The 25,528-nt window shown below is 40.3% G+C and overlaps 2 protein-coding genes and 1 non-coding gene across 8 annotated transcripts in view; 1 reads left to right on the top strand and 2 right to left on the bottom strand.

Annotated features, from left to right (window-relative positions):
- LOC123583983 (coiled-coil domain-containing protein 170-like) overlaps positions 1 to 23,838 on the bottom strand; it is a 50,325-nt gene extending 26,487 nt beyond the window's left edge. For 2 of the 6 annotated variants that reach the window (XM_045451218.1, XM_045451225.1), the window contains exons 1-2: positions 23,677 to 23,838; positions 6,878 to 7,060 (exon numbers count right to left, since the gene is read on the bottom strand). In XM_045451218.1, coding sequence (XP_045307174.1) covers positions 6,878 to 7,060; positions 23,677 to 23,769 — 276 coding nt within the window. In that variant the 5' untranslated portion in view covers positions 23,770 to 23,838. Of the gene's footprint in view, positions 1 to 6,877; positions 7,061 to 14,742; positions 14,881 to 17,565; positions 18,023 to 23,676 lie in introns of those variants that run through there. The other 4 variants (XM_045451221.1, XM_045451220.1, XM_045451222.1 and 1 more) reach the window with 4 other exon arrangements.
- On the bottom strand, positions 18,104 to 18,310 carry LOC123584759. Its single transcript, XR_006705684.1, has one exon. It is a non-coding gene; the product is annotated as a small nucleolar RNA U3 (small nucleolar RNA).
- Positions 23,839 to 23,865: 27 nt separating the features above from the next.
- Positions 23,866 to 25,528, top strand: part of MTHFD1 (methylenetetrahydrofolate dehydrogenase, cyclohydrolase and formyltetrahydrofolate synthetase 1) — a 62,678-nt gene continuing 61,015 nt past the window's right edge. The window contains exon 1 of the mRNA XM_045451209.1: positions 23,866 to 23,972. Within this exon, the coding sequence (XP_045307165.1) occupies positions 23,932 to 23,972 (41 nt within the window). The 5' untranslated portion in view covers positions 23,866 to 23,931. The remainder of the gene's footprint in view (positions 23,973 to 25,528) is intronic.

Below are 25,528 nucleotides of genomic sequence, written 5' to 3' on the forward strand. Positions count from 1 at the left end.
AAAACAAGAGTTGGACTCTCAACTGACTGAGCCACCCAGGCGCCCCGAAGCAGTGTAATTTTTTTAAACGTTTATTTATTTATTTTGAGAGACAGAGACAGAGGGAGAGAGAGGATCCCAAGCAGTCTCTGTGCTGCTGCCAGCACAGAGCCCACGTGGGGCTCGATCCCATGAACACTGAGATCATGACCTGAGCCTTTAAATCAAGAGTCAGACCCTTAACCGACTGAGCCACCCAGGGACTCCTGAAGCAGCATAATTAAACAACAACAACAACAACCACAACAACAACAAAAACCATTAAAATGACACATAGGGTTTAGAATAAGCGATTTTATTCTCATCAACATTAAAGTTGCTCAAATCTTGTTATGAGAGTAAATCACACCAATAATGAATTCTATAATGCCTAGCAGAAAAGAAATACTTAATGCTTTGGCCATAGACGTGTTGCTTTATGTTGGTTGTGAAGGGGTGTATGTTCAGAGGCCTCTCTCCTAAAAAGCTATGTTTACACCACTTGTTTCCTGGCCTTATCTGCGCTCATCAGTGAAATGGTTGGATAGGAGAGTCAGGAGAAAGAATGAGGCTTTTATTGACTATATGTTATTTTAAAGCAAATAAAAGAAAGAAAAGATCATAGAGTTATGAAGAGAAGCAAGAGTGATGGCTTGTGAGAGAGGAAGCAACAGAAGACAGCCACAAACTGCTGAGAAAGACCAAAAAGAGATTGGAGAGGCAGAGTGCATGGCTACTGTCAGGTGACTTATTTATCTTTCGGTAGCATTAAAAACATTTTTTTTTTTTTTTATTTTAGGGGTGCCTGGGTGGCTCAGTTGGTTGAGCATCTGACTTTGGCTCAGGTCATGATCTCGCGGTTTGTGCATTTGAGCCCCGTGTCAGACCTTGTGCTGACAGCTCAGAGCCTGGAGCCTGCTTCGGATTCTCTCTCCCTCTCTCTCTGCCGCTCCCCTGCTTGCACTCTGTCTGTCTCTCCCTCTCTCTCAAAAATAAATAAACATTAAAAAAATTTTAAATAATAAAATAAAATTAAAAATTTTAAATTTTAGAATGGAGAGCAAGTGGGGGAGGAGGCAGATGGAGAGAGAGAAGGAGAGAGAGAGAATCTTAAGCAGGATCCACATTCAGGGGGAAGCCTGATGCAGGACTTGATCCCATAACCCTGAGATCAAAACTGAGAGTCAGCTGCTCAACTGACTGGTCATTCGGGTGCCCCTTGGTATCATTTTTTAAACCTCTGCTCTTCTATCTGATAAGTGAAGAAAGTTCACTAGATGGAGAAAATTGAGGTACTGCTAATATTCAGGGGTCAGTTAACTTTTTTTTTTAATGTTTATTTTAATATATAGAGAGAGAGCTCACATGAGTGGGGGGAGGGGCAGAGGGAGAGCAAGAGAGAGAAGCCCAAGCAGGCTCCTCACTGTCAGTGCTGAGCCTCACGCAGAGCTGGATCCCACCAACCGTGAGATCATGACCTGAGCTAAAATCAAGTCAGATGCTTAACTGACAGAGCCACTCAGGTGCCCCAGGGGTCAATTAACTTTTGATTTAACCTAATTTGTTCAAATTTCTTAATAGGCTGTATAAGATCCTTATGAACTAGTAAGAGAGGAGGGAAAAGGGCAAATTAGATGCAGCATTATAGGGGCGCCTGGGTGGTTCAGTCAGTTGAGCGTCCGACTTCAGCTCAGGTCATGATCTCCCAGTCCGTGAGTTCGAGCCCCGCGTCGGGCTCTGGGCTGATGGCTCAGAGCCTGGAGCCTGCTTCTGATTCTGTGTCTCCCTCTCTCTCTGTCCCTCCCCTGTTCGTGCTCTGTCTCTCTCTGTCTCAAAAATAAGTAAATGTTAAAAAAAAATTTAAAAAAAACCTGCAAATGATTCTTCAATTATCTCAATAAAATTTTCAATTTTAAAATTAATAATAATGGGTTCTGACATATTTTTCCTTAGCAGGAAAATTTACATTGCCTCCATTCACCCCCTCCAGAACTAGCTGAATCTATCAGGTTTCTCCTATTTGCCTTATCACCAAGCTAAAGGAAGAAAAGCATCTTATCTGCATGAACACAGTCATATTGCCCTCACCAATAAAAATTTCTATGAAAAATCAAACTAAAAATACTGGCAAAACACACTAAATTTATTTTAGGACACCAGGCCTTATTATACATATCAGTAACATTTTTTACAAGTTCTTTAGCTCCTGTTTATTACTACAGCAGTGTACCTGACTATGCAAGAGTTTTAGTTCAATATCACAATGCCTAAATTAGACAATACAATCACCAACTGAATACTTTAATATTCATCACTTCTATATCTGGCTTTTCTTAAATATAGCTCTTCTTGCACCTGTGTCTCCATTATTGGGCAGAAACACATGATAATGTCCCACAAAGAAATGAAGTTGATTGTAACAAAAAAATTTAAATGCATGCAGTGAAGAGAATAAACTGGCTTATCAAGACAATTGTGTTCCTGTGGAATTAAATAATAGGTTATTGGAAAAGAGAAAGATGACTCATGTTGAAGATATCTTGTTGAAATCACTGGACTCTTTTTTTTAAATAACTTTAGGGGCACCTGGGTAGCTCAGTTGGTTAAGCGTCTGACTTCGGCTCACGTTACGATCTCAAGGTTCCTCATGTGTTTGTGAGCTCAAACCCCACATATGGCTTACTGCTGTCAGCACAGAGCCCGCTTTGGATCCTCTGTCCCCCCCTCTCTCCCCCTCCCTTGCTTGTGTTCTCTCAAAAAAAAATAAATAAATAAAACATTAAAATAACTTTAACACTGGGAAACCATGCAATAACAGTCACCAATTTTTATTAAATTCAGAAAATCCCAATAAGTGATATGGAATACTTTTTAATACATATACTATCAAAAACCAAGTCAAAATGATATCTTGTAGAGCCTTTCATATGTGTTTTGATAAATAGACTAAACATACTTATAGTTACCAATGACTTATGTACATGTAGAGAATTGCTTTTAAAAAGTACTTTGAAATTCTTGAAAATAACTTACATATTTTCTTTAGAGAAGGTTTAAAACCTATGATCTTTTGTTGACAATTTGGTTTAAAAGCCTTCTTTATGAATTAGGCATAGATAAACCTTAATCTACTCCAAATCTGTATTATCAAAAATCCCAAGGGACACCTGGATGGTTCAGTTGGTTAAGCGTCCAGCTTGGGCTCAGGTCAGGATTTCGTAGCTTGTGAGATCCAGCCCTGCACCGGGCTCTGTGCTGACAGCTCAGAGCCTGGAGCCTGCTTCAGATTCTGTGTCTCCTCTCTCTGCCCCTGCCCTGCTCATGTTCTGTCCCTCTCTTAAAAATAAATAAACACTAAAGAACATTTTTTTAAATCCCTAACTTGTTAAATATTAGTAGTAAGTTATACTGCGGACAAGAACAATAATGCTACCCATACTAAAACTGCTAAGGTTTTCAGGGATTTGGCATTATATTTTTCTGTGGGAAAAAAAAAAAAAAAAAGACAAATTAAGAAATCTCTCCAGTGTCATAAAATGGATTGCATTTATATAAACTCCACCACTTAAATTTAATCTCTATTCACCTCCATATACTAAAAGAGGGAAAAATTTAGAATAAATAGAATTAAAAGAAATATATTTATCTATATATCTGTATATTTATTTAAAAATTTTTTTTACATTTATTTATTTTTGAGAGACAGGGTGAGACAAAGTGAGAGTGGGGGAGGGGCAGAGAGAGGGAGACACAGAATCTGAAACAGGTTCCAGGCTCTGAGCTGTCAGCACAGAGCCTGATGCGGGGCTTGAACCCACAAACCGTGAGATCATGACCTGAGCCGAAGTTGGACACTTAACCGACTGAGCCACCCAGGCGCCCCTGTATATTTATTTTTTTCATGTTTTTTTAAATTTTATTTTTGAGAGAGAAAGAGAGACAGAACCCCACATGGGGCTTGAACTTACCAACCATGAGATCATGACCTGAGCCAAAGTTGGTCACTTAACCAACTGATCCACCCAGGCACCCCTATGTTTATTTATTTATTTTTTAATGTTTATTTATTTTGTGAGAGAGAACGAGCGTGCATGAGTGTGAGCAGGGGAGGGACAGAGAGAGAGAGACAGAGAGAGAGAGAGACAGAATCCCAAGCAGGCTCTGCACTGTCAGCTTAGAGCCTGATTGGAGCTCAAACTCATGAACCAACCGTGAGATCATGATCTGAGCAGAAATCAAGAGTTGGACACAACCAACAGAGCCACCCGGGTGCCCCTCTTCATCTATATGTTTCAATAAAACCTGGAGTCAGACTATTGGTAGATGTGATAGCAGAAAAGAAGGCCCAAGGAATCAGGCCCCTGCTGCAGGCTGAGTTTTGTCTTCTCAAAATTTCACAAGTTGAAGTGCTAACCCTCAGTGACTCAGAATGTGACTATATTTGAGGACAGGATCTTTAAAGAGGTAATTAAGTTAAAATGAGATCTTTAGGGTAGGCCATAATCCTGTATGACTGATGTTCTTAGAAAGAAGTGAAAGTTTAGGGGCGCCTGGGTGGCTCGGTTGGTTGAGTGTCTGACTTCAGCTCAGGTCATGATCTCATAGTTTGTGAGTTTGAGCCCCACATAGGGCTCACTGCTGTCAGTACAGAGTCTGCTTCAGATCCTCTGTTCCTGCCCCAGCTCCCGCCCGGCCCTTGCCCCTCCCCCACTTGCACATGCTCTCTCTCAAAAATAAACATAAGGGGCGCCTGGGTGGCTCAGTCGGTTAAGCGTCCGACTTCGGCTCAGGTCATGATCTCGCGGTCTGTGAGTTCGAGCCCCGCGTCGGGCTCTGTGCTGACAGCTCAGAGCCTGGAGCCTGTTTCAGATTCTGTGTCTCCCTCTCTCTCTCTGACCTTCCCCCATTCATGCTCTGTCTCTCTCTGTCTCAAAAATAAATAAACGTTAAAAAAAAAAAATTAAAAAAAAATAAAATAAAATAAACATAAAAAAAAAAAAAAGAAGAGGAAATTTGGTCACAGATACAGAGGGAAAACCTCATAAAGACACAGAGAATAGATGGCTATCTATCTATAAGCCAAGAAAAGAGGCCTCAGAAGAAATGAACCTTCTCACCACATACACACACACACACACACACACACACACACACACACACACAGTCATTATGTGAGGTGACAGAGGTATTAACTAACTTTACTGTGATCATCATTTTGCAGAATATATGTACATCAAAACATCACAGGGGCACCTGGGTGGCTCAGTTGGTTAAGTGTCTGACTTCAGCTCAGGTCACGATCTCACGGTCTGTGAGTTCAAGGCCCGCATCGGGCTCTGTGCTGACAGCTCGGAGCCTGGAGCCTGCTTCGGATCCTGTGTCTCCCTCTCTCTCTGCCCCTCCCCTGTTTGTGCTCTGTCTCTGTCTCAAAAATAAACATTTAAAAAATGTATAAAAAAAACCACATCACATTGTACATCCCAAACTTACATAATGTTACATGTCAATTATGTGGCAATAAATCTGAGAGGAAGAGGAAGAGGGGGAGGAGAAGTAGCAGTTGCAGTATTGGTAGGAGAAGAAGGAGGTGGAGAAGGAGTCCTACTAATCCTGCTGATACCTTGTCTTAGACTTCCAGCCTCCAGAACTATGAGAAAAATTTTTATTATTTAAGCCATCTAGACTGTGCTCCTTTCTTACGGCAGCCCTAGCAAACTCATGCACACGCCATATATAGCTACTTACTTGAAAGGCTAGTCAGTGTCCCACAATATAAGCATTCAGAGTATTTTACTTGAAGGTAACCATAGAGACAGGGCAGGCATAAACAGCCACATCACAGTACCTTAACAATGATAGTGGCCTTTGAGATTCAATCATGGTTATCTGGGAGACTCTCTTGCAACAAATAGCCTGAGGGTGCTTGAGCTCAACTAAAGAATTCCTACACTCTTGGGGCGCCTGGGTGGCTCAGTCAGTTGAGCGCCCAACTTCAGCTCAGGTTATGATCTCACAGCTCGTGGGTTCGAGCCCTGCGTAGGGCTCTGTGCTGACAGCTCAGAGCCCGGAGCCTCCTTTGGATTCTGTGTCTCCCTCTTTCTCTGCCCCTCCCCCGCTCATGCTCTCTCTCTCTCTCTCTCTCTCTCGCTCTCTCTCTTAAAAATAAATATTAAAAAAAAAATTACTACACTCTAGTTCATCACCTGGTGTTAAGGGAAAAGTCAAGGCATTTTCTACAAATGTGGTTTCTTTCTTTTTCATCTGTTGATGTTACTCAGATGTCTCCTCAAGTATTATATAAGACTAGTGGATATTTGACATTTGGTGCTGTTTTAAATAGGAACTCAATCTTTCCATTAAAAAACGCATAATACATGTAATTTATTAGTGTTTTTACATAAATTTTGAGCATGGCAGTTCCTAGCACGATTTTAACACTACAGCATTCAGTGGTCCACTCAAAAGTATCTAACTATGTACCATCTTCAAAAGGATTTATCTGGTAAAAAAGCAAACAGATTTGGGTCTAAATTAGTGTTCCTCAGTAATAAGACAGTTCAATATTGAGAAAAAAAGCACAACTGAGTTATGAATCCATTATCAGAATGTTTCTCTCCCTGGTGCACCTGATAATCCCTTATCAGAATGTTTCTCTCCCTGGCTCAGTTGTTTAGTCTGACTCTTGATTTCTGCTCAGGTCACGATCTCATGGCTCATGAGTCTGAGCCCCACTTAGGGCTCCACACTAATAGCACGGAGCCTGCTTGGGATTCTCTCTCCCTCTCTCTCTGCCCCGCCTCCACGTGCATTCCCTTCTCTCTCTGTCTCTGAAAAAAAAAAAAAAAGTTTCTCTCCTTACTTTTACAGAGGATACATTTTCCTTTGGCACTTTATTTTCAGATAATCCATATACCTCAGCTAAAAGAGTCTTATTTTTCACCAACAAAGCAGTAAGGTCAGGACAGACTGGGTCAGCTGCTCTTTTCTTGTACATCATTGGATTCTTGGTGGGAACCGTTTTAATAGGTGGATCAAAACAAGCCTACAAAGAGAAACTGCAAATTAATTAACTGAACATGTACCCTATTGATCAAAACCAACAATGTTTGAACTCACACAAATGCAATTAAGTAGCTTTAAACAGAATACAACTTTAAAATATTTATTTTGAGGTGCTGGGATAACAAATGCAATAGGTCTCAGGAAAATAGCAAGTAGCCCATATTATTTATCTAAATAAATATAATTCCTAAGAGTATAGGAATCAAGACAACACATATGAGATATCTGGGGAAATGTTAAATCACATCCAATAAAACCTTTATAGAGACGTGAACTATTTTAGAAAGCCATGGATGAAAGAATTACCAGTATGTATTTGTTTTATTTTTGGTTACAAATCAATTCCTATGCATTTTATTATTACACAAATTGATTTTTTAAAATCTGATTTTAGGGGCGCCTGGGTGGCTCAGTCGGTTAAGTGTCCGACTTCAGCTCAGGTCACGATCTCGTGGTCCGTGAGTTCGAGCCCCGTGTCGGGCTCTGGGCTGATGGCTCAGAGCCTGGAGCCTGCTTCCGGTTCTGTGTCTCCCTCTCTCTCTGCCCCTCCCCCATTCATGCTCTGTCTCTCTCTGTCTCAAAAATAAATAAACGTTAAAAAAAAAAATTAAAAACAAAATCTGATTTTAGTAAATCAGTGTCAATTTTGTTTTTTCCACACCTATATGGAGGGTAAAACTTAGGGAGTATTTACCTGTATGACAGTATCTCCTCCTATTGTCAAAAGGGTGTGCAAAGTGTAATTGTAATTAGTACAATTTTTGTTAAGAACAAAGTTTATATGACTCAAATAAAACCAAGAAAAATGTATTAACATAAATCTCTAAAAAGCATATAAATCTATCACACGGTGCTTAATGTACTAAAGAACAAAATACATTTTTCTAAAGTTACCAGGTTTTAGAATTTTATGCTTACCAAGATACTAGGAAACAGAATTGCACAAGAGAATACAAAATAACTATGTTTAACTATTTAAAGAAATAAAAAAGGAGCATTTGGCTGGCTCAGTCGGTAAAGCGTGCATCTCTTGATCTTGGGGTTGTGGGTTTGAGCCCCAGGTTGGGTGTGGAGATTACTTCAAAACAAAACATTAATAAAAAAATAAGAGGGCTGCCTGGGTGGCTAAGTCACTTGAGCATCCAGCTCTTGATTTTGGCTCAGGTCATGGTCCTAGGGTTGTGGGACTGAGCCCCACATCGGGCACCACTCAGAGAAAAAGAAAGAAAGAAAGAAAGAAAGAAAGAAAGAAAGAAAGAAAGAAAGAAAGAAAGAAAAAAGAAAGAAAGAAAGAAAGAAAGAAAGAAAGAAAGAAAGAAGAAAGAAAGAAAGAAAGAAAGAAAGAAAGAAAGAAAGAAAGAAAGAAAGAAGGAAAAGGGAATTTAGAAAATATAAACAAGTCACAGGATCACAAAGAATAAATGTCATGGAAAAAACAACCAAATAAGATTTCTAGAAATTAAAAGTATAATAATTTTAATTTAAAAATGGAATGGACATGTTAAAAAACAGATTAGGCCTAGTTGAAGAATAAACGGATTTATAGGAAGGAACAAGAGGACAGCATACAGGAAACAATAAATGGTAAATATAAAAGAGTTCAAAGGCACAGAAACAACATGAAGTGGTCTATCATATGTCTATTTGGAGTTCAAGAAGTTTATAATTTAAAGAACAGGAAGAGGCATTATTTAAAAACATAATGTCTGAGAATTTTACAGAATTGTTGAAAGATATCAATCTAAGTGGTCTAGCAGATCCCAAGAAGAGTAAATAAAAAGAATTCCTTACCTACACACTCATAATGAAATTGCAGAACATCAAAGAAATATCTAAAAAGCAGATAATTAGAAAGGACAGGTAGTTACAAAGAAATAGCTGTTGGACTGGTGAGTGACTTCTCAACAATAATACAGAAGATTGAAAACTGCAAAATGATAGCTAAGAAAAATTTCCACCGATTCTAAGAGACACAACTTGTTAAGTCTCTGCAACTGGGATGCATCTAAAGTTGGTGCCATTTCATATAGTGGGTAGTTTAGGTGGCAACATTTTTAAACTTTATAATAGTGCGTAAAATAGTAGCAATTCTTCAAATCAAGGATATATTGTAACTGGCAGCTAGAAGTCTATACTGAATGAAATTATGTTTTAATAGGGGGGTAGAATAAAGACATTTTAGAGAAACAAAAACTGAATTTACCAATATGCCCTCATTTAAGAAAATTCTAAAGGATAGATTTCACATAGAAAATTAACTTACAAAGTCTAAAATACAAGCAAGAATAGTAAAAAATAATAGTAAATATGTGGATATATTTAAATAAGCATTAAGTAATTTTAAAAATAGGATTTAGGGGATTGAAAATAAAGAATAGAACCAATGCAGGACAAAAAAATGCATATACATGGATAGGAGAAAAATAGTTTAAAGCAGTATAAAATCTTCAGATTTCTCAGGAGTTAACAAAGATTTCAGTTAGCTTTTTTAAGTATATAATGTAATATAGTTAATATAACTACTAAAACTGTAGTCATATAACATATAACTTTTAAACTAGCAGAAAAGGATGGGGTGCCTGGGTGGCTCAGTCAGTTAAGCAACCGACTTCAGCTCAGGTCATGATCTCACACTCCATGAGTTCAAGCCCTGTGTCAGGCTCAGTGCTGACAACTCAGAGCCTGGAGCCTGCTTCGGATTCTGTGTCTCCCTCTCTCTCTCCTGCTCATGCTCTGTCTCTCTCAGTCTCAAAAATAAGTAAAAACATTAAAAAAAATTTTTTTAACTGGTAGAAAAGGAAAAAATGGAATGAAAAAATAAATACAACAAAACAAAAACATAATCAGTTTTTGGCACGAGAAGAGGAAGGAAAAGGAAACAGAAATATAATGGGACAATAGAGTATGCATAATGTGGGGTGTCTGGGTGGCTCAGTCAGTTAAGTGTCTGACTTCGGCTCAGGTCATGATCTCATAGTTCTTGAGTTCGTGCCTCATGATGTGCTCTGTGCTGACAGCTCAGAGCCTGCTTCAGCTCCTCTGCCTCTCTCTCTGCTCCTCTCTGCCTTGCACCCTCTCTCTCTCAAACATAAATAAACATTGAAAAAAATAAAAAAAGAATATGCATAATGTAATGACAGATATACATCCAAATAGTCAGTAATATCTATAAATGTAAATGAACTAATCCTTCTAGTTAAAAGCAAAGATTATCGACATTAGTTGAAGCAAAAAACTGAAAAACCATATGACAACTAAGAGTTTAATAAGTAAATAATGTGGTATATTCATACAATAAAATACTGCATAATGATGGAAATTAATTTTTCATTTATTATTTTTTTATTTTAGAGAGAGAGAGCACACACAAACAGGGGAGAGGGGTAGAGACAGAGAGAATTTTTTTTTAAAGTTTATTTATTTTTCGGGGCACCTGGGTGGCTCAGTCAGTTGAGCGTCCGACTTCGGCTCAGGTCACGATCTCGCGGTCCATGAGTTCGAGCCCCGTGTCGGGCTCTGGGCTGACAGCTCAGAGCCTGGAGCCTGCTTCCAGCTCTGTGTCTCCCTCTCTCTCTGCCCCTCCCCCGTTCATGCTCTGTCTCTCTCTGTCTCAAAAATAAATAAATAAATGTTAAAAAAAAAATTTTAAGTTTATTTATTTTGAGAGATAGAGAAAAGAGAGAGAGAGAACCAGCAGGGGAGGGGCAGAGAAAGAGGGAGACAGAGGATACAAAGTAAGTTCTGAGCTGTCGGCACAGAGCCCAACATGGGGCTTAAACTCACAAACCTTGACATCATGACCTGAGCTATAGTCTGATGTTTAACTGACTGGAGCCACCCAGGTGCCCCAAGAAAGAGAGAATCTCTTTGATGCAGGGCTGGATCCCATGACCCTGGGATCATGACCTGAGCCAAAATCAAGAGTCAGATGCTCAACTGATTGAGCCACCCAGACACCCCAAAATTATCAATAACTGTAGTAATTATTAATAACTGCATCAACACAAACTCGCAAAGCAAAAGAAGTAACAAAAGAAAGCAGTATAATTCAATTCAAATCAACATTCAAAACCGATAAAAACATAGATTAGGGATACATGTATGGGTGATTAACTAGGAAAAGAAACAAGGAATGACAGATGCAAAATTCAAAACATCTACTACTTTGAGGTTTAGGTGGGAGGAAAGGGATTTAGTTAGGAAGGGGCACACAGGAAGCGGATAAGGCAATGTTCTGTGAAACTAGGGAGTAAGTTCATAGGTATTTGTTTTGTTATCTAATCTGTGTGTATACATTTTGTAATTTTCTAAGCATGACGTATTTTTGAAAATAAATCCATACACAAAACAAAGCCACGTATTTTTAAAAGATGTGTATATATATTCAAAGGCATATATCAAATATATTAGATTGAAATGGGATACAAATGGAGATTATGGGGAAAAAAAAGCACAACCTTACACAGAAAGATGACAATATACCATGAACTAACATGAGTAACTTGACAGCATACCCGAGATCCAAAATAAGAGTAAACTGATTAAAATGTGCTAGCTATCTTATTTAGTACATTTCAATCTCCCATCCAAGTACTAACCAGGCCCGACCCTGCTTAGCTTCCGAGATCAGACGAGATCGGGCGCGTTCAGGGTGGTATGGCCGTAGACTAGTACATTTCAATCTCACTAAGATTTATTTTTTTTTTTAACAAGGAATATTTCTTTTTATTCCCTCTTTTTTTTTTTTTAGTTTTTTTTTTTTTTTTTTTAATTCTTATTTATTTTTGAGACAGAGCATGCGCAGGGAAGGGGCAGAGAGAGAGACACACAGAACCCAAGCAGGTTCCAGGCTCTGACTTGTCAGCACAGAGCCCGACGCGGGCCCAACTCACAAACCGTGAAATCATGACCTGAGCCGAAGTCAGACACTTAACCAACTGAGCTACCCAGGTGTCCCAGTCTTTTTATTCCCTTGTAAGACTAAAGCTAATATAGTTAGCTTTCAGGATTTAAGAAAGTCATGTACAAAAAATAAGCATTAGGGGCGCCTGGGTGGCTCAGTCGGTTAAGCGGCCAACTTCAGCTCAGGTCATGATCTCGTGGTCTGTTGGAGCCCCACGTGGGGCTCTGTGCTGACAGCTCAGAGCCTGGAGCCTGTTTCAGATTTTGTGTCTCCCTCTCTCTGACCCTCCCCCGTTCATGCTTTGTCTCTGTCTCAAAAATAAATAAACGTTAAAAAAAAATTTTTTTTTAAAACAAAAAAACAAAAAATAAGCATTATTTTTCCTTGCAATATCACTGAGACTTAAAACACCAATAATAAAAATAAAAATAATAACTATTATTTCCAGTTAGGCTTTTGGTTCATAAAAATAAGCAATATACAACCTACAATTTATTTTTTGTATATAGTTCTTTCAAATACAGTTTGAAAACTTTTTATTTCATAGTTTAAAAGATATGGATAAGGAGGCATGCCATAAAAGAATACACAACTGTGGCTTGTATATATACAGAAATTAAAATATATAAAAAATGTGATATATTAATTTGTAATGAAATTCTATGCAGCAGTTAACGTTCACAGACTAAACTAATGTGAATCAAAAAGAACAACTTTCAAAAACATAAGATTGATGGGGCGCTGGGTGGCTCAGTCGGTTAAGCGTCCGACTTTGGCTCAGGTCATGATCTCTCGGTCCATGAGTTCGAGCCCCGCGTCAGGCTCTGTGCTGACAGCTCAGAGCCTGGAGCCTGTTTCAGATTCTGTGTCTCCCTCTCTCTGACCCTCCCCCATTCATGGTCTGTCTCTCTCTGTCTCAAAAATAAATAAACGTTAGGGGTGCCTGGGTGGCGCAGTCGGTTAAGCGTCCGACTTCAGCCAGGTCACGATCTCGCGGTCCGTGAGTTTGAGCCCCGCGTCGGGCTCTGGACTGATGGCTCAGAGCCTGTTTCTGATTCTGTGTCTCCCTCTCTCTCTGCCCCTCCCCCGTTCATGCTCTGTCTCTCTGTCCCAAAAATAAATAAAAACGTTGAAAAAAAAAATTAAAAAAAAAATAAATAAATAAACGTTAAAAAAAAAAAACAAACAAACATAAGATTGAATGCAAATAGCATGGCAGAAAGTTATGTCTAGAATACCATTTATGTAATTTTTTAAATGCCCAAAACATTAAAAGCCTTCATATATATGCAAGAACATAAAGATTATATATACACTTAGTTCACAAGAGTTCTCTCCCAAATGAAAAAAAAAAAAAAAAAAAAAAAAGGCCCAAGATGGCCAAATAACACTTTCACAGAGGTTTGTAATAGCAGCTGCCTGGGGCACCTGAGTGGCTCTGTCGGCTGAGTGTCCAACTCTTGGTATCAGGTGAGGTCATGATCTCACATTTCCCCTAACCGGGCTCTGTGCTGACAGTGCAGAGCCTGCTTAGGCTTCTCTCTCCCTCTCGATCTCTGCTCCTCCCCCCACCTCAAAATAAATAGTTAAAAAAAAAAAAAATAGCAGCTTCCCTAACACCTCCATATCTCACCACCCCAGACCCTGGGGGTGCTCACCCCACCTCAGTCTAGTATCCAAGATACCTAATGCTCAACAGCAGAAACTCCAAGGCCTGCCCCAGTGCTAGGAATGGCAAAGATTCTTACTGGTTGATGTCTGATCTTGTTAAATTTTTTATATCATCTGTCCCGAGAGCTGGGGATGGGATCAAAAGTTACACAATGGTCGTCAACTGTTACCAGTCAAGTTTGATCTCTTTTAAAAGAAGAAGTGAAGCAAACTGGGGGGGGGGGGGGAGGGCGGGGGGTCAAATATAAATCTGTGCAATGGGTACGTGTGTATATACATGTATATGTAACATTTCTTTATCCATTCATCCACAACTTATTTTTACTGTAAAACATTTCCTCTCCTAGCAAAGCAACTAAGCTTGTGATTCTCATTTAACCCCAATATGGGGAGTAGGAAATAAACTATGCTAGTCTGCATTTTCACCCCAAGCTCAGACTTCATCCCCGAAGAGCTGTATGCTAAAGACAAGGTGGATCTTTCTAGTGATCTTAAAAACATCAATGGAAGGGACATCAACTGATACAAGAGGATATGTAACCTTCAGAAAGATTCTCATTAGGGTCTAGCCCTAATAAAACAAGGCTGTAAACCAAGGAGGTAATACGGTGCATATGGAGGTAATATGGTAAAAGGTAACAGGACTCAAGACTACTTAGTTCGGCCCCCAAATCACTGTGGCCTCTCTAGTGCTGTTTCCTAATTTGGAAAATGATAGAGTTGGATCAAATTAATTCAGAGGCCCGTTAGAGTCTATTTTTATATTGTTTTGGGATTATTGGGCCTCAGTGAAATGTCAGAACCACCAAAAAGGCAAATATAAACAAAATCTACTTTGAGGTTCCATTAGATTTAGTTGCTTCACTGTTCCTTATTCTAGAGTCAAGCCGGGAATCAAAAGAAATGAGAGTTCATTTGACCTCACATCTTAGATCAGTCACTAGCAAAGACATAAAAGGGTGCTCGCACAGGCAGGTGGGCAAACAGAACTGGACTTTCCTTTCTCCTGGCCCTCAACTGTGCAGGAGTTGTTGTACCTCTGTCTTCTAAGAACAGGGCAAAAAAATAAATGCCAACGTACAACTCACCACTGGGCTATTTTTCTGAGATGTGTGAGCTGATAGATGCTTGGCTTTTGATGCCTTAGCCTCGTGGAGCCCTTTGCTTTGGCCAGTAGCAAGGCTTCCTGGATCTGAGTGGTTTAAAAACTGGAGAGGGCCTGACATGTTGGAGATAAAAGAAGCATGAAACAGATCTAGTAATGGTGATCCGAGGTGCTTCCAAGGAGAGTCTGCATAGAGCAATCAGGAATTGCTGCTGAGGTATGCCCAGCATCAATAACAATGTCTTTAGGAAGGTTCCACTTCAGATCCACACACCTTAGCCAGACTTGAGAAGGAGATGCCTGCTGAACCTGTTGCTTGGAGACAAGGCAGATCTACCTTCTTTTTTTTTTTTTTTTTTTTAATTTTTTTTAACGTTTTATTTATTTTTGAGACAGAGAGAGACAGAGCATGAACGGGGTAGGGGCAGAGAGAGAGGGGGAGACACAGAATCGGAAGCAGGCTCCAGGCTCTGAGCCATCAGCTCAGAGCCAGACGCAGGGCTTGAACTCACGGACCGCAAGATCGTGACCTGAGCTGAAGTCGGACGCTTAACCGACTGAGCCACCCAGGCGCCCCAGATCTACCTTCTAAAGATCAAATCATGGTTTAAATTGTAACTGGTGGAAACAGCCTGCTAACGTATATATATGTACTCATATCATATTTAAATGCTACTTATGAATCATATCTATGGAAATAAGACTTGCAAATAGCCTTCATTTTCAGTTTCTCTATCTATCAGGATCCCTAACTATATCCCTCTGGATTCAGCCAAAAGATAAAAAGTCTAACATGAGTTCATAACGTAGCATCTGATAACTCAGAGTGCTCTTTTTGCCCCAGCAGAATGTAACTTTACATTATAATTTTCATAAATTCAATTTCCCAAGAACTTCAGTACTGCCTTAAATCCATATTCCCTACTCAGTTCAACTTCATATATTATCTTTCTTTTCTAACGTTAAAGTAAAGGCAAGAGTGGAAAGCCATCTTCCAAATTAATGTTCACATTTTATTAGACAATAAGAGATTTCTTTATTAAGAAAAGGAGATTTCTTTTTTAAGATCAGGGGATGTATGAGGGAAGGGCCGGAGAAAGCCACATTCAGAAAAACTGAAGGCCAGAGGGCTGCATGTAAGTGGGGTATGTGTTTCTTTGGCTGGTTGGTATCTTCCAGGAAATTAAACTTTCCTAGATTAAAGGCATTTTCACAGAGAAAAAAAAAAATTCAAGATGTGTGACTTGAATAACATGGAACAGAAAGCATGAAGGCCTGATTTTATTCACTAACCCTGAAATCCATTTTGAAATTCCTGTATTATTTCATTCTTTTGATATTTAAGGCAATTACTAAAGTACAAATATCTCTGAGGCACCTGGCTGGCTCAGTGGGTGCAGCATGTGACTTGATCTGAGAGTTGTGAGTTTAAGCCCCATGTTGGGTGTAGAGATTACTCAATAAAGTCTTTTTTTTTTTTTTTAATTTTTTTTCAACGTTTATTTATTTTTGGGACAGTGAGAGACAGAGCATGAACAGGGGAGGGGCAGAGAGAGGGAGACACAGAATCGGAAACAGGCTCCAGGCTCTGAGCCATCCGCCCAGAGCCCGACGCGGGGCTCGAACTCCCGGACCGCGAGATCGTGACCTGGCTGAAGTCGGACGCTTAATCGACTGCGCCACCCAGGCGCCCCAATAAAGTCTTAAAAAATAAATAAAGTGCAAATATCTCTAATGAGACTTTAGTGTTTTCCTCATTCTTATCATTTAATACCTACAATCATTACTACATTCCTTTTCTAAGAACCAAAGAAGAGAATTGAAAAACAACTTAAGTTTTGGTGAATGAAAAGGGAGAATAAATAGCTCCTAAATTCTGGAACAAAAATGATAGTGGAGACAAACGTCTCCGTAAGAAATCTAGGGGCACCTGGGTGGCTCAGTCGGTTGAGCATCTGACTTCGGCTCAGGTCATGATCTCACGGCTCATGAGTTCAAGCCCCATGACGGGCTCTGTGCTGACAGCTCAGAGCATGGAGCCTGCTTCAGATTCTGTTCTGTGTCTCTCTTTGCTCCTCCCCTGCTCATGCACTGTCTCTCCCTCTCTCTCTCTCTCAAATATAAATATAAAATTTTTTTTAAAGAATTCTATCCTTTACTTTTATTTCCTTACGTTTTATGAAAATTATGCTCTATTAAAAACAAAGTTACTTAATGGGTTTCATTCATATTGCTTCTAAAAACCAGGCTATATTATTATGTGGACCAAACTATACCTCCAAAAGCACGAACATATAAATTCTTCAATATCAGTTCAAATACCACCTCAGTCCCCAATTCCTGCAAGGTAAGGGTAATCTCTTTCTCTAACTCTTGTAGTGTATGATCTACACCTTCCTTTCAACTGTTAACTCATTCAATGTTGGATTATGTAAAAATATTATCTCTCCTACTACATTAAAGGTACCTAAGAGCAGGATCTATTTCTGGTTTATCTCTATCATCTCAAGAGTAGGCACAAAAAATACACATTGAACAACTAAAGAACCCAACAGAAAAAAAAAAATCCTTAATACAAAGTTAACTCATATGGGTAATAGTACTGTTTTCCCAAACTAACCTTATATAATAAAAATGTATTAGGAGACTACACAAAATAGAGCAATATGACAGAATTGTTCTGTGACGAGAGGTTCATAGATGACTATTCTGTTTTTCTATTCATTTAAAAGATGTATCAATACTTCAAACGAGAAAAGATACAGTATGCTACACTTCACTATGCTTCAGAATGTAAAAACCATACATTTTTACCATATCAAACACAAGAGAAAAGTCCGAATTTAAGTTCAATTCCCAGAAGAAACTTGAATTGTCCAAGGTGAGTGGCAGCCTGGCACGATTTGCCAGTAGAATGTTTGCACAACAAAGAAGCTGTTTCTAGGTGAACGCATCACAGAACTCCAAGGAAGGGAAAAGTCCTTCCAAAGTGATGCAGTAAGGTAGCCCATGACTATTTCCTTAATTAATGACGTGAAAGCACAAAGCGATTTTCATCAAGCACTGGTAAACCTAAGAACTCTGAAGAAAGTGATTCCCCTGAAAGTAAACCTTCCAGAAAATTTGGGGTCTTTTGTGAAATTCTTGAAGTAGGTGAAACTTTTGTCTCCAATACCTCATTTAGGGAAGAAGTACTTTGAGAGGAAAAAATGGTTTGATTCAATCTACTATTTCTAAAGCAGAAGATGATTTGTCTGCAAAACTGATATTCTAATTCTAAGCAAATACTTTTTTACACTAGAGAAAGTGTGTCCCTAATATGCTTTTTTTTTTTTTTTTAAGAAGCCACCCAGACCATGTCCCTTTCTTCTTAATCGCTCAAAGGAGGAAAAGAACCATCACCAAGGGTAAAAAGCAGCTGTAAAAGCAACACCAAAGCCAGCTTCATACTCAGGAAAGGACACTGCACCTCCTCCCTGTGGTTGTAGGTACTCTACGTGTTCAGAGAAACTTCTCTAGTAATGAACTACAGAAATGATCCCTGGGCACCTGGGTGGCTCAGGTCATGATCTCATATTTCGTGAGTTCAAGTTCCACATTCAGCTCTCCGCTGTCAGAGCGGAGCCTGCTTCAGATCCTCTGTTCCCATCTCTTTCTGCCCCTCCCCCACTTGCGTGCACACGCTCTCAAATAAACATTAAAAAAATTAAAAAAAAAAAAAAAAAAAAGAAATGCTCCCTGAAAGTATAGTCTTCCTGTTATGTATTCTAGATACCAGAATCATTGGGATTATACTTTAAATGTCATCTTCTCATCTTCTTGGTTCTCAGCTCTGCCTGCACATTAGAATCTCAATGAAAACTTTCAAAAAAATACTGATACCCTGATCCCACCCCAAATTCTGACTTAATTGGTCTACACTGGAGCCTATGCATAACTTTTTTTCCTCTAAAGCTACACAAGTAATTTTAGTGTTGCTTTAGGGTTGAGAATGACTGTTGTACTATCTTCATTTATAAATATTAAAAATGAGGCAGCACAAAGTGATATTCATTGGAATGAGAGTAATAGTTAATAACTAACCTTAGAAAGTAAGCAATATAATTTTCCCCTAAAACAAGGTTTTAAAAATTATATCCCTAAGCAGCAGGAATAGAAGCATGAACAAGACAGTAAATGTATTACAAAGCTTACATTCTGGTGGAAAAAGTGAACAAGTATATAAATAAGATTATTTTACATAGTGATAAGAGTTGTGAATAAAATAGGCTAATGTGACAGTTATGAGTTAAATGAGTAGGCAGGCAGCTTTTGATAGTATACTCAAAGAAGGCCTGTTTTACATATATTAACATAAATTAAATCACATTATACATTTTATTGAATAACCTGAGTTTATCATTTAACAAAATGTGAAAGCTATCTTACACATCTATATGCATCCATTACATATCTATTGCTCCTTTAACCACTGTATCCGTCCTGATGAAGATTTTTTTATACTGGAATCAACACTGTGAGGAACACTTTTATACATTTGTACACTTTTATACTCCAGGATAAATTCCTACAAGTGAAATTACAAGGTTAAAGAAAGCATACATTTAAGTTTCTGATAGATAGTATCAGATTGTCCTCAAAAAGGTTGGAACAAATGGAGCTTCTGCAAAAGATTGCATTTTTTTTCAAGCAACTGCCATTAAGATCATTTGAATAAAAATATTTTGTCTTTCTATTTTCTGTGAAATTATTGATTCTCAATCTTTACCTGATCTGACCAATTTGCAATATATTTGAGTTACCCCTTTTCCCATAAAACTCTTTACCTGTCTTCTAAAGCGGTATGCTTCCATGGTTTTCCTCATAACACACTGGACTCTGCTTTCTTAAAAAAATTGTGTTAATGTTTATTATTTATTTTTGAGAGAGACTCAGCATGAGCAGGCGAGGGTCAGAGAGAGAGGGAGACACAGAATCTGAAGCAGGCTCCAGGCTCTGAGCTGTCCCTACAGAGCCCAACACAGGGCTCGAAACAATGAATCATGAGATCATGACCTGAGCTGATGCTTAACAGACTGAGCCATCCAGGTGCCCCTGAACCTTGCTTTTCTATCTGCTCTCCAGGTTCTTCCTCATCTTCTTGAATTCTAAACACTGAAATGTCCTGGGGATCAGTTCTTGGTCCTTTCTCTACCTACACCCATTCCCTTCATGGGCTCTTATCTAATCTCATGGACTTAAATATCTATTTCATTTGGATGTCTAAGAAGTCTCTGAAAACATCTAAAACTGAATTAAAATTCAAAACCTGCTCCTGCCACAGAGCTATCTTATTTCAATTCAATATATGACAACTCCATCTTTCCAGTTGCTCGAACCAAATCCATTCTCTTACACCCCAATTTCTTCTTTTCAAACAGGTTTCTGCCCAAGTCAGATTCCCCAGAGAAGCCTTTCTCACCACATTTCTAAAACAGTACTTTCCTGCCTCTTAACCACCATTGCCCATCCTCTCAGCTTGTCTATTATTTTATTTTATTTTATTTTTTAATTTAATGTTTGTTTATTTTGAGAGAGAGAAAGTGCGAGCAGGGGAGGGGCAGAGAGAGAGAGGGAGACACAGAATCCAAAGCAGGCTCTAGGCTCTGAGCTGTCAGCACAGGGCCCGACGCAGGGCTCGAACTCACATGCCGTGAGATCATGACTGAATCGAAGTCAGATGCTCAAATGACTGAGCCACCCAGGTGCCTCTCAGCTTGTCTATTTTTAAAAAATGATATGTTGGGGCGCCTGGGTGGCGCAGTCGGTTAAGCGTCCGACTTCAGCCAGGTCACGATCTCGCGGTCCGGGAGTTCGAGCCCCGCGTCAGGCTCTGGGCTGATGGCTCAGAGCCTGGAGCCTGTTTCTGATTCTGTGTCTCCCTCTCTCTCTGCCCCTCCCCCGTTCATGCTCTGTCTCTCTCTGTCCCAAAAATAAATAAACATTGAAAAAAAATTTTTTTTAAATGATATGTCAACATCTAAAATTAGAGCATATATTTCTTTAATTGGTCATTGTTTTGTTACCAGAATATTAGCTGGGGACAGGAAATTCATTGTTTCACTATGGTATCTCTAGCACCCTGAGCAGTAATTTTTTTTTTTAAGTTTGTATTTATTTTTGAGAAGGAGTGAGAGAGAATCCCAAGCAGGCTCTACGCTGACAGCACGGAGCCCAACATGAGGCTCAATCCCACAAACTATGAGATCAAGACCTGAGCCGAAATCAAGAGTTGGATGCCACCCAGGCACCCCAGTATTTTTTGTTGTTAGCACAGTAGCCACTCAATAACCATTTGTTCAATGAATGAATGAATGATATAGGTCACATAAAGATATTTTTATTGAAAACCAGGTTGTTGAGGTGGAAAAGACAATATATTTAGAGACGAAGCATCAAGGTTTGGGGCCTGTCCCAGGCACAGCTATACAGCTTTGGGCAAGTTATCCTTCAAAGTCTATTTCTCCAGCTGTAAATTGGGGTTTTGCCATCTTCCTCAGCAAACAAGACAGCTGAAATAGTCAATATGTACTTGGTATTATAAGCCACAAAAGTTTCACTACCTGCAATTTACCAGGAACATTTGCTTCAATTTTCCTCTTAATTTTACTTGTTTAGGTCAAACACAATATAAGGGTATGTGTTCAGAGGTCCTCATATTAAGTTATTACATTATATCACTATATTATATATTATTTAAAACAATTTTTTTTAATGTTTATTTATTTTTGACAGAGAGAGAGAGAGACCAAGCACGAGTGGGGTAGGGGCAGAGAGGAGACAACAGAATCCCGAAGCAGGTTCCAGGCTCCAAGCTGTCAGCACAGAGCCGATGCGGGGCCCGAATTCACGAACCGTGAGATCGTGACCTGAGCCGAAGTCGGAAGCTCAACTGACTCAGCCACCCAGGCGCCCCTATTATTATTTTTTTAAGTAGGCTCCATGGTCAGCATGGAGCCCAACACGGAGCCTGAACTCACAACCCTGAGATCATGACCTGAGCTGAGGTCAAAAGTTGGACACCCAACTGACTGAGCCACCCAGGCACCCCCATATTATGTATTAAGTTGTACTTCTATTTTGTCTACTTGTGCAAACTTTAAGAATGGTAAAGTAAATGCAATTACTAGAAAAAAATTCACCAAAAAAAATTTAATTCTACTGGTGTTGGTTGTACAAGTCTGTAAATCAACCAAAAATCATTCAGTTGTACACTTAAATCAGGTGAATTTTATGGTATATAAATTATATCTCAATAAAACTGTTAATAAAACAAAAAAGAGATTCCCTGACTCTCTATATAAGGCCACTGTAAAATATCCTCGGAATTTAGGAATAAGGCCAAAGTCACCTACCAAAAGCCCAAAATTAAAAAAAAAAAAGAAAAGAAAAAAGGTCAGAAGATGAGCTCTGCCATTAGTTGAAGCATGCCACTGTAAAAGATGTTTTATAAGAAACCCAGATATTTGGTCAATCCAAAATGACCTGAACAAAATCACTATCTCAAAGAGGTATCTGCACCCTCCTGTTCATCGAAGCATTATTTACAATAGTCAATATATGGAAACAACTTATTCCCATGGAAGAATGGATAAAGAGAATGTTATACACAATCCAACCCACCTATTAAAGGAAAGACTATTAAAAAAGGAAATCCTGCCTTTTAGGATAACGTGGACCTTGAGGGCATAGGCTAAATGAAGTAAGGGACAGAAAAATACTGATACCATTTATATGTGGATCTAAAAAAGCCTACTTCATAGGAATAGAATGGTGATTGCCAGGGGGTAGGGGAAATGGGGCGATCTAAGGGTATAAATTTACAGCGATTAAGAAGAGTAAGTTCTGGGGATCCAATGTTCAGTATGGTGACTACAACCAACAACCATCAATACTGTATTATACACTTGAAAGTTAAGGGAGTAAACCTTAAATGTTATTGTCACACACAAACTACTGTCATTATGTAAGAATGGAAATGTTAACTAACCCTCTTGTGGTAATTATTTCATAACATACACGGGGATCAAATCATTATTCTACATTTTAAGCTTACATGGATTGTATGTTAATTATCTCTCAGTAAAACTGGGGGTAAAAAATAAAGGATGTGATCTGAACAACTTAACTTTACAGCTACACCGGGATGACCGCACAGTAAGAACGCAGCTAGTTTCTAGAGCTGAGCGGACAAACGCCCCATCGCGCTTCCGGAGTGGAGCCTGCGGGGAGGGAGTGTCCCCTCCGTGGGTCACTTGGCGCCTAGTTCAAGCAGCGTCTGTCCCCTCCAACCCTAGATCTTCGCGGGGGAGCTGACAAAATTTAGGCTTGCTGAGCCGACGACCCTCCTTGCTTGCACTGACCGAGCCCGAGGTTACCCCGGCCGCTTGGGGACTGGCGGCGCTTTAGCTCAGAGGGGTCTCACCCAGAGCGCTTCGACCTTGGCTGAGTAGGAGTCACCCGAGATTTCAAAACGGTTACGGGCGCTATTCGGACCCTCGGACTCAGAATAGGGGTGGAAGCTCCACACCAGTCTGACAGCGCCGGTGGGCGAGAAGAAGCCGCCCCGGGCCAGCCCTGCGCCCCACCAGGTACCCCGCGCGGAGACCGGCGGAACTCTCCCGGGGAAGCCACGCGCCTTCAGCCCCCGGGGTACACCTTCCCCAGGGAGCAATCCTGCCCCAGAGACCCGCCTCACTCCCGCGCGCGCGAAACCGTTCTCCCGCGAGATCGCCCCTCCGACTCCGCCCACTGCTCCGCCCACGGAGAGCTGGCCTGGAGGCCAGACCCCTCTTCGGACAGTTCCCCGCCCCACCCGAAGGCGCAATCTGAAACTACGCCTTCCACCAGCCAATCATTTCCTCTAGTCGCTCATCACCGAGCTCATCCATCTTTCCCGGGCTTTCGGAAGTCCAAATCCCGGCTCTTCACTACAGAAGTGCCTAGGTCCTTCCGGACTGCGCATGCGCATCGACGGGGCGGGGGTGGGGGAGGGGCGGGTGGCGCAGGCGCAGTAGCATGATCTCCGGGGGTGGTCGCTAAGCACGTGGGTTGTGCTGGCCAGCGCGCCAGTGGAGCTACTGGATCCTCAGTTTCGGTGGTGTCCATCGTGGGCAGCGGACTAATAAAGGCCATGGCACCGGCGGAAATCCTGAACGGGAAGGTGGTCTCCGCGTAAGCACCTGTCATTGTTGTTAGGGCATGTTGGGCTGCAGGCGAGGGTTCTGAGCAGAGTATGCAGGTCCCCATATTCCCATTTTTTTGCTGGAGGGACACTTGTAGCGCAAGAGTAAGGCTGGCTGGGGGCGTGGGGGAGGACGTAGTGTTGAACCCATCACACTTGAAGATCGATCCCCTGCAGTCGAAAAAATGGGGACTTGGGCACCGTCCGCGTTTCTAGAAGGGCTCCCTGATGGCTGGGCCGGCTGGCGATTGGATTTTGGACCAGTTTTCTTAACCCGCCCGACTGTGCTCCTCAAAATGCAGCTGCTGACGGCTTTCTGCCAGAAGAGAGTGGTTGGGACTGTCTGCAGCACCGTATCAGAACTCAGAAATGCAATTTCCTCACTTAAACGCTGTAATTCGGAGCCGAGGAGACAAATTAATAAGATTAACGAGTGACAAAACTTGACAAGGGTACAAGACTGATTAGTGACGGAGGGACCTCTTCCAACCATAGCTTTCCCACTACACCTGAGTCATCATTTGCGAAGTGGAACCCAATAAGCTTTTCCTTTCCCTTCAATTTCATGCTCCTCTAATACCCTTGTCTGCATCCAGGCCCTAGAGTTACTTTCAAGTTTGGCTCCTGAGTCCTGACACTATTCTGTGTAGCATTTGGCCTCTGCTTGTTCTACTTATATAGGAAATGTAAATGCTTAACTGGTGGATAGGATTGCCAGACTTACTCCCAAGAAGTACACCCTGCTGCTTTTTGTCTGGGAGGTGACTAGTGGGAAACTATGAGAGTAGAAGAGGAAAGGATACATTTTGTGTGACTCTCCGGGCTGTTGATCTTGGGGCCTTTGACTTCGCAGTTATTTAATAACTACTGTAGTTGGCAACAATAATTGTCTTGTAAACCTGCCAACTCTGTGAGTAAAAGGTTTTTGAGTGTATTAGGGAGTCACTGGTAGTGAAAACCATCCTGGGGCAAAATGATTTTTCCTGGAAGGTAGAGATGGTGGACAAAGAAGGTGAGATGTACAGTAAATGGTAATGAATCTTCTACATTGGGAAAGAGAAACTCCAGACTTTTAGACTGGAAGTCACAATACATCTGAGTGCTTTTGAACATGTGGTATGCTGAATTACATTGTTTCTGCTTGACTTTGCTTTTGGTTTGCCTTCAGTCAAACCTACTCCCTTTACCAGTGGCTTTTTCTGATAGTCTTTTTAAAAAGACTGGTTGCTTCTTGGCAGGCCACTGAAAATAGGTGCTCAATGGGTACGTTTTTGTTGAGTGGAGAGCAAGTTAAATATGTTTGTTAACTCCACAAAGGCAAATACATGCATTGTCTTGTTTATGTCTATGTCCAAAACACCTAGAAACCTTTCCTTAGTAGTTAGTTATGTGGCTGTAAGCAAATTAGTTAACCTATCTATACCAGCACTTCCTCTGATGTAAAATAAAGATAATATGTAGACCATTGAGTTGTTAGGAGAAATTAAATTAGTTCTTAGCTGAAGAACATTTAGAGTTATTCCTGACATGTAATAAGTGTTCAACA

Source organism: Leopardus geoffroyi, chromosome B3 (genome assembly GCF_018350155.1).
Source record: "Leopardus geoffroyi isolate Oge1 chromosome B3, O.geoffroyi_Oge1_pat1.0, whole genome shotgun sequence".
NCBI classification, from domain to species: Eukaryota; Metazoa; Chordata; class Mammalia; order Carnivora; family Felidae; genus Leopardus; species Leopardus geoffroyi.